Below are 13,205 nucleotides of genomic sequence, written 5' to 3' on the forward strand. Positions count from 1 at the left end.
GTTCAACGGTCGGTTGATCCTCCGCTCGTATTCTCCGGATCTTGTGAGCGTAGATCGCCTCACCCGCGTCGTTCGGCGTGGGCGCGCATTGCGGGGAGCCTCTTGCGTCGAGGCATATAGCACACCACCACAGCGGGGGAGGCGGATAGCGTGCAGACGCAAACCATTGACGTCGGCCTCGTGACCTCTTGACCTCTGCGGACATGGATGCCCATCGCATGAAACTGCAAGATCGGCACGGCGACGGGCCGTCCTGCACAGCGCTTGCCACTGTGGAACACGACAGGCTCTGACATGTGACAGCAAGAACAACGACTCCAGCGCTGCAGTGTCTGCGACGACGAGGAACATGACGAGTGTGTTGAGAGTCGGCTGGTAAGTGCTGCGCGTCGCTGGAAGGATAATGCCGGTGCACCAATATTGGACCAGCATCTGGCGGCAGAAGCGCATCGGGTCTTACGGCTGATGTGAGTTGTGATAGGTTGGCGCGACGTCGCTTCCCCGTACCATGGCAAGATGGCGCCTAACCGTGAGTCAACTGCAAATGCGGCCGCACGAACGGTCGCCTGGTCTGGGAATGGGTCGCTCTTGAAGGTTCGCGAAGACGAGATTATGCAGGGCCCGAAAGCGTATTTCTCTCGGGCCTAGAGGCAATCGAGAATGGAGGTGTTGGCTGCGGACTATGGCTAATGTGCCCTGGGGCAAGATGCTTGGCTGTCATTTCCCTGTGTGACACGCCGCGTCCGCGATGGGGTCGCGGGCGTGATTGGATAGATGAATGATGAATAGTCCTGCCCTTGGAGATGTGCAGCGTGGAGTGTAGGTATTGTATATGGGCCTGGCCATGTTGCTGCTAGGGCGATTGGAGCTAGGGGCGAGGTGTGGTTATTGGGGGTCCCCCATAAAGAGGGCCCCTGTCACGCCCAAGTGTGCCGTCTTGCACAGCCCCGATACTGCTATCCAGACGACTGTCGCCGTGAGCGCATTGTATTCATCGAGCAGCAGCAGAGCCGCATCGCAAACACAGGCGCAGTCGCGTCAAGACAGAGTGAGAAAACCGTGCCGCTGCAGTGAACTGGCAGTTGTTGTGGAGCTTTGGCGCTGATGACGGTGAAAGACGGCGTCTCATTTCCGTCCGCGTTAGCGAACCAGCCTCATCCCAAGCAGCGCATCCAAGCTTCGCTCCCCGTCGCCCTCGCTCCTTCCCTCGGACTCCCTCGACGATAGCGACTGCCCCAGCTGCGAGAACCGGCGACCGCTCCTTCCATCTCGCGCATCAATCTGAGCAATCGCGACCGGGTCACGCCATTGCCAGCCAGTCTGCCAGCCACCGCTCCCACCCACGAGCGAGTTCCACCACGCGACGACCCAGGGCGCCCTCAGTCCCGCCTCGAGCCTATCACTACGCCCTCGACACCTGCGCGCTGCCTGTCTGACATACTCGACGCGCAGCCATGAGCACCGAGCCCACGCAGCTCTCTGCTGATGCAACCCGCATGTCTAGCGAGAAGGCAGTAGGGCCGTCGGAGCACGCCAACGGCACCGGTATGTTTGTCGCTTACCACCACATTAACGTCGTCGAATACTTGATTACTAACACGCTGCAGCTGCCATGCAAAGCGCCATTGCCACCAACTCCTTCGCTCCAGGCCAATCCTCGTCGCAAGGCCCGTCGACTGCCGCTGCTGAAGGTGACTCGACCCAGAAGCGTTCCCTCTTGAACGTCCCGCGATCCGGTTCGCAGTCCAACGAGACTCCCAACACCGGCCTCAGCGGCGCAACCGCAGCAGACGCTGAGAGCATTGGGCGAGGCTCCAAGCATTCCAAACGAAGCTTCATGGGCAAACGACGCGCAGGCAGCACGGCGAGCAGCAAGCGCTCCCACCCGCGCGCTGCCCCCTCCGAGAAGAACGAGCAAGTGCCCCCAATGCCTGCCACGGCCAACCGTCCGGCATCAACACGGAGCAAGACGAAGAAATCTGGTGGCCTGTTGTCTTGTCTGCCCTGCTTTGCACCCAAGGAGTCCCGCACAACCGACGATGCTACACCTTTGGAGAATGTCAAGCAGGCCCAGAAGGTGCCCGCTGGACGCACTTCCCAGTCAACACCCATCAAGAAACAGGAACCCACTGTCGCGGAATCGAGCAACACTGACTCGAAAGACCCACTTGATGAGAAGACGGGAAATGACACATTAGGTTCAGGTCTCGCCGACAAGCCCAACCATGGTGATGGCACAACCGAGCAGGCGTCAGTCGGAGACCAACCCCAGGTCGTGACAAGAAGCCCATCCCAGAAGCAGCCAACAGACACAGTTTCCCCGCCCCAGCCCGGCACCCTGCAGACTGGTCACCCCCAGATAAGCATCACAAACCCTACTCCCACCGCTACTCCGGTACTTCCTCGGCCGTCAGCAGAGCAAGAGCGCATAATACAGGATCAGACCGAGGAGCAGAAGCAGATCGACAACGACATTGAGATGAAAGATGTGCCGCTATCGACCAATGATGTTCACCAAGAGGGAGAGGAGACAAGCGCAGAGGCCGAGGCTGAGCACCCCAAGGTCGATCTTCCTCCACCACCCCCGCTGGCAGAGAGACAGGTCGCTGTTCAGCACCAGACCGCAGACGTTGCAGAGGCGGCAGAGCAACAGAAGTACCTTTTGGGACCCATCGCACCCAGGTTCCAAGGAAAGAAGTGTCTGGTACTCGACCTGGATGAGACTTTAGTCCACAGCAGCTTTAAGGTACGTTCCACTGCCGCTGTATTTGCTTCGATTTGCTAACGCAGCCAGATTCTGCACCAAGCCGACTTCACCATCCCTGTCGAGATTGAAGGCCAATACCACAACGTGTATGTCATCAAGCGACCAGGCGTCGACCAGTTTATGAAGAGGGTTGGCGAGCTCTACGAGGTCGTCGTGTTCACCGCGTCCGTCTCAAAGGTAAGCACACGATGGACTCACAAATACATGCTTCATACTGACGATACTAGTACGGTGACCCCCTTCTCGACCAACTTGACATCCACGGCGTTGTTCACCACCGGCTATTCCGCGAAAGTTGCTACAACCACCAGGGCAACTACGTCAAGGTATGATTGCCAATGTTGTCTCCGCTTGCTCAATGCTAACCTATCACAGGATCTTTCACAGATCGGCCGCGACCTCAAAGATACCATCATCATCGATAACTCGCCCACGTCGTACATCTTCCACCCGCAACACGCCGTCCCCATCAGTAGCTGGTTCTCTGACGCACACGACAACGAGCTCCTCGACCTGATACCTGTACTTGAGGATCTTGCCGGCCAGCAGGTCAGCGATGTCAGTCTGGTGCTTGATGTTGCTTTATAAGCATGAATTGAGACGACAGTGATGAGTGAACACTTGCGCATGCCCTTTTTCACCGCGCCGACATAATCACTTTTCTTCGAGGTGAAGCTGTAGGAGCACTGCTCTTGCGGCTTCCAACTTGTACTTTGTAATCAGTTGTAATCTGCATCGAGAGGCGGTCTGGAGGGGGCAGATGCGAGACTAGCGGTTCAAGAGCGTCTTGCAGGTTCAGACTGCATGTTTGACTATCAGTGCCGCGAGCATGGCTTCGGCGCAATGTGCTTCGATACCCACCCCCACCAGCGCCCGCGCTGCAACGAGTCACATTCCTCTTTTACGCAACAAAACAGGAGGATCACGGCGCAGAATGGAGTCGATTTGGCTTGTGGAGCCGCGAAAATAAGCAGTAATATTGGCACATACCCCCTTTCTACATATGCGGCGCGTGAGCCCTTCGGGGTTGCGTTGCAGTACTATCAATACCATTTCCTTTGTACAGTATGCTTTGTTGTTGGTTTGCATTGCTGGCTGGGACATGCATCGTCTATTCATCCCACGACTGGAGCGTGTATTGGTGGTGTGTTGTTTGACTTGGTTTCCTCTTCCCTCATGTACGTCCACAGGTGTGTTTTCACGGTTTGGCAGGAGCGAACAGCGCCTGCAGGCACCGTCGAATGCTAGGCAGGTAGTTTTTAGATAGTCAATACTACTCCAACAGCCAGGCCACAATCTAGAATCTTACTAGATGCTCTAGAAGTGTCGTACCATATAGACTTCCTCCTGTCTGCACTGTCACATGCACCCATGACGTTCACTAACCAACAGAACGATGGTCTTGGCATTCACATGTCGAAAATACATGACTCGCGTGACCAAAAGTGCCCCAGACTCAGCCCGCATTACGTCTTTGCCACGTTGGACCCTTCCATTGTAAGAAGCTTATCCAGCCGTTACCTGCACCGCTGCCCCTCAATTCTTTGCTTCGTTACAATAGCCTCGCTGTGTGAAAGTGCCCAATTCTGCCAAGGCACATTTCGCTCGCGTTTACCGCAAATCGGCCTCGCCTTACATGGCTCGGTGACAATACGCCCACATCTGCATCTTCCTTTGCTAGACATCACTCGTCATGGAGAGATACAGTCAATTCCGCGACAAAGGTACGTTTGAGTAATCCCTCCGCGATTGCGCCAGAGTGCCACCGGTTCTCAAACCCCATTACTACACGTTGTCGTTTCCCGCCAGCGACGTGTACCCACTACCTGTCGTTCGCGACACAAAAGCAAGTCCATAGCTAACAGTGTATCTGCAGGTACGGCTATAGCGCCATTCCTCCCTGTCCCTCCACCACCCGTCGGCATCATCTGGCAGCCGTTATACTTCTTCCTCTTCTGCGTGCGCGCACCCTTCTTCGTCGCCTTCTCACTATTATACTTCTGCATTCTCGAATGGATTTCCGTGGGTAGAAGATTGAAGTATGGGGTGCTGTGGCTGATGCTGGGCATCCCTGGCGTATGGTGGGTGGACTTGCAGGTTGACGGTGTCAAGAGAGGGTATGTCAAATCATTCACAGCGATTGAAGTCTCGAGGCTCAATGCGACGAACTATTGCTAACACATCCCATAGACAGCTACATTCTGCGAAAGACAACCTCCCCAAAGCCGGCACAATCATCGCGTCCTCCTTCACGTCACCGCTCGACCCGCTCTACCTCGCCGGCATCTTCCAGCCTATCTTCACGCGCTCATACCCCCACCACCGAAAAGTCGAACGCATAACCCTCTTCCGCGCGATAGTACACGCGTTCTCTCCGCCCGTCCTCTCTCCACCAGACGCCTCAAAGCTCGTCTCCCTCCAACAACTCACCGACGAGAACCCCAGCAGGATAATCTGCGTATTCCCCGAAACAACCACGACAAACGGCAGGGGCATCCTCCCACTATGCCCCAGCCTGCTGAGCGCAGACGGCAAGACCAAGATCTACCCCGTCAACCTCCGCTACACACCCCAGGACGTCACAACTCCCGTTCCCGGCGGCTACCCCTCCTGGTTCTGGGGCCTCCTTAGCAAACCGTCCCACCAAATGCGCGTCCGCATCGCTTCGCGCGTATACAACAGTAGCAACCAAGACTCGCCGTCTCGCTCTACATCGAATTCGAAACAGAACTCTGTCAAGGCATCGGGTTACGACGCGAACATCTTCGATCAACCGGACTTTAGGAACGGGTTCAGTGGCAAGCATGGTGAGGCGGGTGATGGCATGGATGTGGATGTTGGTGGTCAGGTCAGTGGCGACGATGGTGTTGTGAGTGAGAAGGAACAACAGGTCCTTGAGAGGGTTGCGGAGGATTTGGCGAGGTTGGGCAGGGTCAAGAGGGTTGGATTGGGGGTCGAGGAGAAGGTGGAGTTTTTGAAGGTTTGGGGGAGGAGGAAACGGTAGACGGGGGTATGGGGTGGGAGGTAGAGAAGGTGGCGGAGGAAAGAGGAGGATAGTGAAGATCGACGAGAAGGCCAAGGCTTCATGCCTGTTTTGTAGCACTACGCTCCTTGATACGAGTGGATTATATGAATATATACCTTCAGAGTTAGTATGCCTCATGCTCCAGTCGCGTTCTTGGCTTTTTCTCTGCGATGTGATTTGTATCCAGATGTAGTCAATAGTTTGGGCCTCGACGTAAAGTGAAAACAGGCACCTACAGATAATGTTTGAGACAAGTTGGCGCGAAGAGTCTACTTTCTTTTGATGTTGGTTCAAGCCAATATTTGGGGTCGTTCCATGTGGCATCTTGGGCACCTATACTCTAGTCAGATGCTCTTGAAAGAAAAACGTTTGGATCACTACTAGGGAAACTGTATGCCATGGGAACGCTAAAGTCATAGCTTATGTCCTGTGTATCTCAAATTCTGCCTTTCCTATCTTTCCGCCATTGTTGCTCATCATCGATAACGTTGCAAGTATGTAGGTCGCTGAGATCCCCGCCGGCTTGTTATCGAATCGGGACAGTTCTGACCGAAATTGAGAGGTTTCGAACCGTCATATGCGACGTGAATGTCTTTGCCGTCTAGACTATACTGAACCTTCTCATCCGTAATCAAACGATTTCCACGTCTTCAAATGGGCGTTCCATGAACGGGAGTAATGCCCCGACTTGCGTAGCCTGGAATAGGCCGACTCGAATGTATCTGGCGCCGCCGTCAATGGGATGTATGAGCATTCCGTGTGCATTACGGTTGCTTGGTATTTCGCAGGCTCGAACGGTCTCTTCGGTCATCTCGCCGGCGTCGTTGAACTGTAATATACGCGACGGTTCTTCCCTGCCACTCCAGTCTATTGCCCCCATGTAAGAGTCGACACATCCATAGTTACTTCCAAGTAACAGGAGGGAGACGCCTGGATCGTCCAGCTCTATATCTTGAGAATGCCATCTCCAATCCACATCACATGTGGCTACGTAGAAGCCATACGTCAGCGTTAACCTTTCACCGTCCCGCAGCCTCCAAGTTTGCTCCGGCTTGATGATCTTGCCACCGATCCGAAGTTTGCTTTCTGTAAGTCGCCCATAAGGATTCGCACTAGTACCTTCAGATGTACACACAGCTTCCAGGTGGCGACACTCTGAGCGAAAGTCTACGGTACTACTGTAGCGAAGTAGTGAGTCCTCTGACCTTGTCGAATTAAATTCTCTGAACCGAATGTAGCAACAGTGCGTCCAGCTCCATGAAGGGCCGATATATGTATCGGGTGTATCGGATTTTGACCGTGCGAAAAGTTCCTCTTTAGTAACGTCAACAAATTGATAGGCGTACCAAAATAGCTCTTCAGGTAGTGCCTCCTTCCATAGCCCTGCGATGTAGGTCCAGTTAGTTGCTTCGGCCATGAGCTTTGCCAGTCCTGCTATTGCCGGAAACCGATCTTTAGACTTAGTGCTTCGGCGATAGACATATGAGCTTATAAGTCTGTGCCAATCTCTGATAATATTTTCATCAGGGACCCCTTGCTTGTATCGCTGCAGTCCGTGGGAGAAGAGTGATACGCGATCCAATGGAAGAGGCTCCAGTTCAGTGATCCTTCGTGTTGGACATGAGAAATGGACTCGCCGAGCTCCAAAGTATAGTAGCCTCTGTGACAACTCTTCTTCTTGTAGCGTCCAAGCACGGACGCACCATGCGCCACATTTCAGGTCTTGGTGACGCAGGGTGGTGTCAACGTGTCCTTCCAGTGCCAAATGTGTACCGTTTTCAGGGCGCAGGTTGAGAAGACCGTGTATACCGGGCTGTAACGAAGACTGGAAGGCGACGCTGACTGGTGCGGCAGGTCGATCAAGGAAGCTATCCAGACAAGAGGAAGTTGATGTAGCGCAGATGGTAACATAAGCATTCGCATAAACGGACCCCATGCGCTCAGCCTCATGTGTCCAGTCTTCCATGTGGTCTTGGATAATGCAAAGTGCATCGATCCAGATATACCTGATCGACAAGGCTCGTGCTGTTTTGACCATATCTTGCATGACGGGTGTCATCTCGGCGAATAGAATGCCGTCAAGACGTTGCGACAGGACTGCCAATGTAGTAGTAAGTTGTCGAGCAGCTTGTTCTTCCGTACCCCAACAATAGCTAAGCGCGGCATAACGGCTTGGTGGCTGCAATTGCGCATCCGAGGTTTCTATCAGACATATGTTTCCTCCTTGGTCACTGTCCCCAAGGTCGATGAGACGGGTTGGCAAGAATGTCGATGCCGAGACTGAACCGCACTCAGCGTCGCATGAATTCAGAAGTCCTCTCATCCAAGCGACGTTTGCCTCGCATAACGTTTGAGCCCATGGAGCGATTTCTGTTCTGAGCCATCTCTGGCAATCACCTTGTACAATCAGAGAGAACGTCCAGTGGATCGGGTCGACTATTTACCTTCTTTGCAGTCGACGTCGAAATTACCTGCTGAAGAGACATAAAAGCCTTCACCATCTTTCACTCGCATACTCGCTCGAAGTCGGCAAACCCATTGCCGAGGAGTTTCTTCGAATCTCCAGTAATAGCTTAGACTAAATGTGACTTGAGCAGGTTCGGCTTTATTTTTCTCAAGCGCGGCGCTGCGTAGCATGGCGCAGAACGCACATCCTGCTTCAGCCGAAGCTCTCATGTAAGGCAAGTCTGGTAAAAGGTCGGGGTATGTGTAATCCAACGACAGCATCCGAAAGGGTTCGGCGTTACCACGGAAACCCAAGACCTTTTCTCCATCGTCGTCCAGAGTCCTGTGGCCAGCTAGTTCTCTGTCGTTGATGCGCAAGACAGAACATTTCTCGCAAAGCGTCGACCCCTCGGCGTTGAATGTATGCTCCGTCGCGGCCATTGGGATGACGTCAGTACAAACAACTCATATAGAGCACGTAACAAAAAGACAATTTCAGGGCATTTTTCGGGATGTAACGACATAGGGGAGGGCTCGAAGAGGCGAGATGACGTGGTCCCTAGTCTGGCGATAAGCAGAGAAGCCCTAGGTAACTTTGAAGCGCGGGGCTGCAAGCCATCACATGCGCAGCCACAGCCGAACAACTCTATTAGCAAGTAACAACGTAGTTCTACGCTATTCTCGACGTGTCGCTCTCGAATGAAGAAGGATGCAGCCATTGTTCGATTCGGAGTCGAATTGAACCTTCACGTCTGCTTGCTAAAATCTGGTCGTTGATATCGTGCCGTATTCGGCTGATCTGGATCGAGCCGACGTCGGGAAGGCTACATTTGACCGTAATTCGCAGTCCAAGGCTGGCGTAATTGACGCTGGTAATGACCTAGTGCAGGACGCTCAAGTTGTCGAGATGCAGGTGGGCGTTGCTCTCGCTGCGTCGGCTAACCGAAACTAGCATGCGATGACAGGGATCGCGCCTTCCTCTGTTTACCGTCCGAGCGCAGGCCCAAACAATCGATATCCGACATCCGCAACACCAACGTCAACGACAACGACGACGCGCTTGTGCTTTTGGCCGCGCCGGGGTATGCTTTACTGTTATCTTTCCCTTCGCTAGACGTAGGTACATACGAATTAATGATGGAGACTGCCAACGAGAACACGGTACGTATCCCCATCCCTTGCCCGGCTCGAGTCTAATCTCAACACCATTGTAGGGTATCGCGAAGCGCTCGGGCATCAAACCGCCGTCTACCTTCTCTCACATCACCTCGCCGCCTCCCAAAGCCCTGGGCGAATTGCACGAAGCCGGCGCGAACGCACGCAGTGGAATGCCGATACCCACGGCGAAACACAAGCCCTCCGGCTGTAAACTGCCCCTCTTCATACCAGTCGCACCGGACAGGTCGCTGACTCTCCCAGTACCCGAGCCTGCATTCAAGCAACGGAAGACGCTTGCAGAGCAAGCCGGCGAGCCGAATTCTCGAAGAATACCCCCGCCGCCCAAGACGTCGAATGGCATCAAAGGTACCCTGGCACGTGGACTTGCAGCGTCCACGTCGCGCGCTACTTCGAAACCGACAGCGAGACATCCTGCCGCCTCCACGCTCAGTGGCAGTGTTGGTGGAGCTCCCAAGACTACCGGGGCTGCGAGGCCAAAGTCAGCCTACGGCCACGGAAGCCATGTTCGGAGCAAGTCCTACCAGCAAGGGCCGCGCCCGGCGACAGCAATGCTGAGCAGAGATGACGATGACGACAGTGAGCAAGCAGAGCGCAAAGGTGTGCAACCATTTCTTATGTCTACGAACCCCTACCCCAGTGCAAGAGTGCCTGGTGGCATGCTTCCTCAATTGAAGAAGCGCACAGCCTCCCTCAGTGTATCCGAACAGAGAATCGCTCGTGTGTCAGGTCCGCGAGCAGTCTCATCTCCTTCCCACTTCCGCCCCGTCACTCCGGTCATCGAAGAACCCGCCGACACCGACTGCGACGACATCTGCACCGCGGTTGGCGCGCTCACATTGGGCGCGGCCAAGGCAGACGTGCGTGGCAGTCAAGTCGGATGTGGTATGACTTCTGACAACGGGACGAATCCTTTCCTGAAGCCAAAGAAACCCCAGTCCCATCTTCCCCAGCCTACACCTACACCTGTTCGGCAGCAGCAGGTAGACCCGTCACCGTATCGACCTCCATCTACGCCGCGCAGATCAGCACAAGCACCTTTTCTGAATCGCTTCACTAACGATCGCTGCCCAGACTTTTACAACGACCGCATGGAGGCTATGGAACGCGATTTCCGCATGTTCAAGGAGAAGATGGAAACAGACGTGCGACAGGCTACTGACTACAAGGAGTCGATCCAGCAACTTCAAAGTCGCGGTATGTTACGAAATCTGCTTTTCAGTCTCGCCTCCAGTCGAATACACACATGCTAACGCCGTTTCCGATAGTCACGGAACTCGAGGCCATCCGCGCGCGCTTAGAAATCGTCAACAAAGGCTTGGAGTCCGAGCTCGACGATACGCGAAGTTGCTTCAAGTCAGTCAAGATGGAACTCGAGATGATGCAACAGAAACACACATACGAAGTCGACGATGTACGGCGAAAACTACGCAACGAAGTCGAAGACTTGGAGTCGCAGCACCGGAAGGACACCGACCGAATGCAGAGGGAACGAGATGAGGCAGAAAGGAAGATGCGCAGCGAATTTGACGAACGGATCGACAAGCTGCTGAAAGAACACAACGAGGAATTAGCTGGCTTACGGAAGAAGCTGGACGCCGACACCGAGTCGGAGCGAAGCAGGCGCGCACAAGAAGCCCAAAAGATCGAGGAGGAGTATGGTTCAAAACTCCGAGCGGCTGCTATGGAAGCAGACACGAAACACCGCGAAGCGCAACTTGTCCAGGGCGAGCTCACCAACGTCAAATCCGAACTCGATCGTGAGAGGATGCTCAAGAATGGCCTCCAAGCGCAACTTACAGAATCGACTACTAACAACCTCACATTGGATGCGGCAAACAAGGCAATGATGGAGAAGATTAAATTCCTTGAGTCAGACAGCCAGCAGCAAGCAAACTCCTTCAACGAACTTCACAAGCGAATGGACGATGCCATCGAGGCTGCGAAAAGAGCGGAGGACAAACTTCGTCAAGAGGAAACACTACGACGGAAGCTTTTCAACCAAGTGCAGGAACTGAAGGGCAACATCAGAGTTATGTGTCGTGTGAGGCCAACCCATGACACAGAACGCAACCCGGCGCAAATCTCGTTTCCTGACACCGATACCGACAGCAAAGAAGTGGCAGTTCTCGGTCCAAGCAAGCAAAGTGCGACTGGCAAGGATATCACCTCCGCATATGCCTACTCTTTCGATCGTGTGTTTGGTCCAGCCTCGCAGAACAGCGAAGTTTTTGAGGAGATCAGTCAGCTTGTGCAGAGCGCTCTTGATGGCTACAACGTCTGCATCTTTTGCTACGGTCAAACAGGAGCCGGAAAGACGTTCACCATGTCATCGGCTGACGGTATGATCCCTCGTGCGACCGCTCAGATCTGGAACGAAGCGCAGCGATTGCAAGAGAAGGGCTGGACATACAACATGGAAGGTTCTTTCCTGGAAGTCTACAACGAGACATACAACGACTTGCTTGGCCGCTCAGAGGATCTAGATAAGAAGAAGGTAGAGGTGCGACACGATGCGGCGAAAAAGCAAACGATCCTTGAGAACGCAGTCAGTGTCAAGCTTGACGGTCCGAAGAGTGTTGAGGAGATTTTGATGACTGCCGACAAGAACAGGACGGTAGCAGCTACCAAGGCCAACATGCGTTCCAGCCGAAGTCACTCTGTTTTCATCCTGAAACTCGTCGGAACCAACGAGATCACCGGTGAGAGGAGCGAAGGCACACTGAACTTGGTCGATCTTGCCGGATCTGAGCGACTCGAGCACTCCAAGGCTGAGGGTGCGCGTCTCAAGGAGACGCAAAATATCAACAAGAGTTTGAGCTGTTTGGGTGACGTTATCAACGCTCTTGGGTCAAAGGAGGGTACACACGTACCGTACAGGAACTCCAAGGTATGTTACACAGCGATGATGTCGAGCTACTTGTATACTAATATCCATACAGCTCACATACCTCCTACAATACTCACTCGGCGGCAACTCGAAAACGCTTATGTTCGTCATGGTCAGCCCGCTGCAAGCACATCTCCAAGAGACAATCACGAGTCTCAAATTCGCAACAAAGGTACACAACACGCACATTGGAACAGCAAAGAAGCAGACCAAGACATCGTAGACATGGTGGTCAAGATGTGGGATTGGCCTCGGGCCTTGTGGCTTGCGTACATCGCAGAGTCGGGCGTTTGGTTGTTTTGGCTAGGAAACGAGGTGTTTGCGTATATATCCTCATTTTGTTCACGAGCAGTGGCCTTTGAAGTGTTCGAGGTCAATATTGCTTTTGCTTGGTATATAGCCATGTGGTTCTTTTCGGGAGTCCAGGTAATGTCTGGATGGGGCGCAAGTCGTGCGGGCGTGAAGCTAGCATGCTGGCGTTTTGGGATATCTTTAGGTAGCTATGTGGGGAATGATGAGCCATGCTTTCTTCAGATTTGTTCTTTTGGTGAACGAGTCGTGCCTGTGAGAAGTGTATAAACGTCCTACGCAGTGTGCTTTCCTTCTTCTTCCTGTCCACCACTTTATCTTTGCGATTTACCAAAATGCTGAGATACTTGCAGCATGTGTCTGGACAGCTTCGGTCAAAAAGAAAAGACATTATTTCCATCGCATGGCGACATCACATTGCCATCGCGCAACCAAAAAAACTGGAGCACGAGTCTATGTCGTTCTCCCTCTGTTTCTTCAAGGGAAGAAGTAATTGGTTGGAGGTGGCGTCCAGTGCGAGCTACGAAAGCGCATCACTCCGATCAGTCATATTCAAAATTCGTCGATGTTATACCAAACTTGAGCTCACCAAA

At 53.6% G+C, this 13,205-nt stretch overlaps 3 protein-coding genes across 3 annotated transcripts; all 3 read left to right on the forward strand.

Annotated features, from left to right (window-relative positions):
• Positions 1–1,454: 1,454 nt before the first annotated feature.
• J4E84_003024 (uncharacterized protein) lies at positions 1,455–3,355 on the forward strand (the record flags this gene model as incomplete). Its single annotated transcript, XM_049385642.1, has 5 exons — positions 1,455–1,545; positions 1,608–2,746; positions 2,795–2,944; positions 2,995–3,093; positions 3,143–3,355. The coding sequence occupies 5 exons, from the start codon at positions 1,455–1,457 to the stop codon at positions 3,353–3,355; spliced, it is 1,692 nt and encodes a 563-aa protein (XP_049246519.1).
• A 1,105-nt stretch (positions 3,356–4,460) lies between these two features.
• On the forward strand, positions 4,461–5,771 carry J4E84_003025 (uncharacterized protein; the record flags this gene model as incomplete). The annotated part of the gene is made up of 3 exons (XM_049385643.1): positions 4,461–4,491; positions 4,644–4,884; positions 4,958–5,771. The coding sequence occupies 3 exons, from the start codon at positions 4,461–4,463 to the stop codon at positions 5,769–5,771; spliced, it is 1,086 nt and encodes a 361-aa protein (XP_049246520.1).
• A 3,603-nt stretch (positions 5,772–9,374) lies between these two features.
• J4E84_003026 (uncharacterized protein) lies at positions 9,375–12,526 on the forward strand (the record flags this gene model as incomplete). The annotated part of the gene is made up of 4 exons (XM_049385644.1): positions 9,375–9,398; positions 9,452–10,610; positions 10,682–12,303; positions 12,356–12,526. 4 exons carry the CDS (start codon positions 9,375–9,377, stop codon positions 12,524–12,526), a joined length of 2,976 nt encoding a protein of 991 aa, XP_049246521.1.
• Positions 12,527–13,205: the final 679 nt, after the last annotated feature.

This window comes from Alternaria hordeiaustralica (assembly GCF_023758085.1).
Source record: "Alternaria hordeiaustralica strain BMP 2776 chromosome Unknown scaffold_4, whole genome shotgun sequence".
In the NCBI taxonomy this organism is placed as follows: domain Eukaryota; kingdom Fungi; phylum Ascomycota; class Dothideomycetes; order Pleosporales; family Pleosporaceae; genus Alternaria; species Alternaria hordeiaustralica.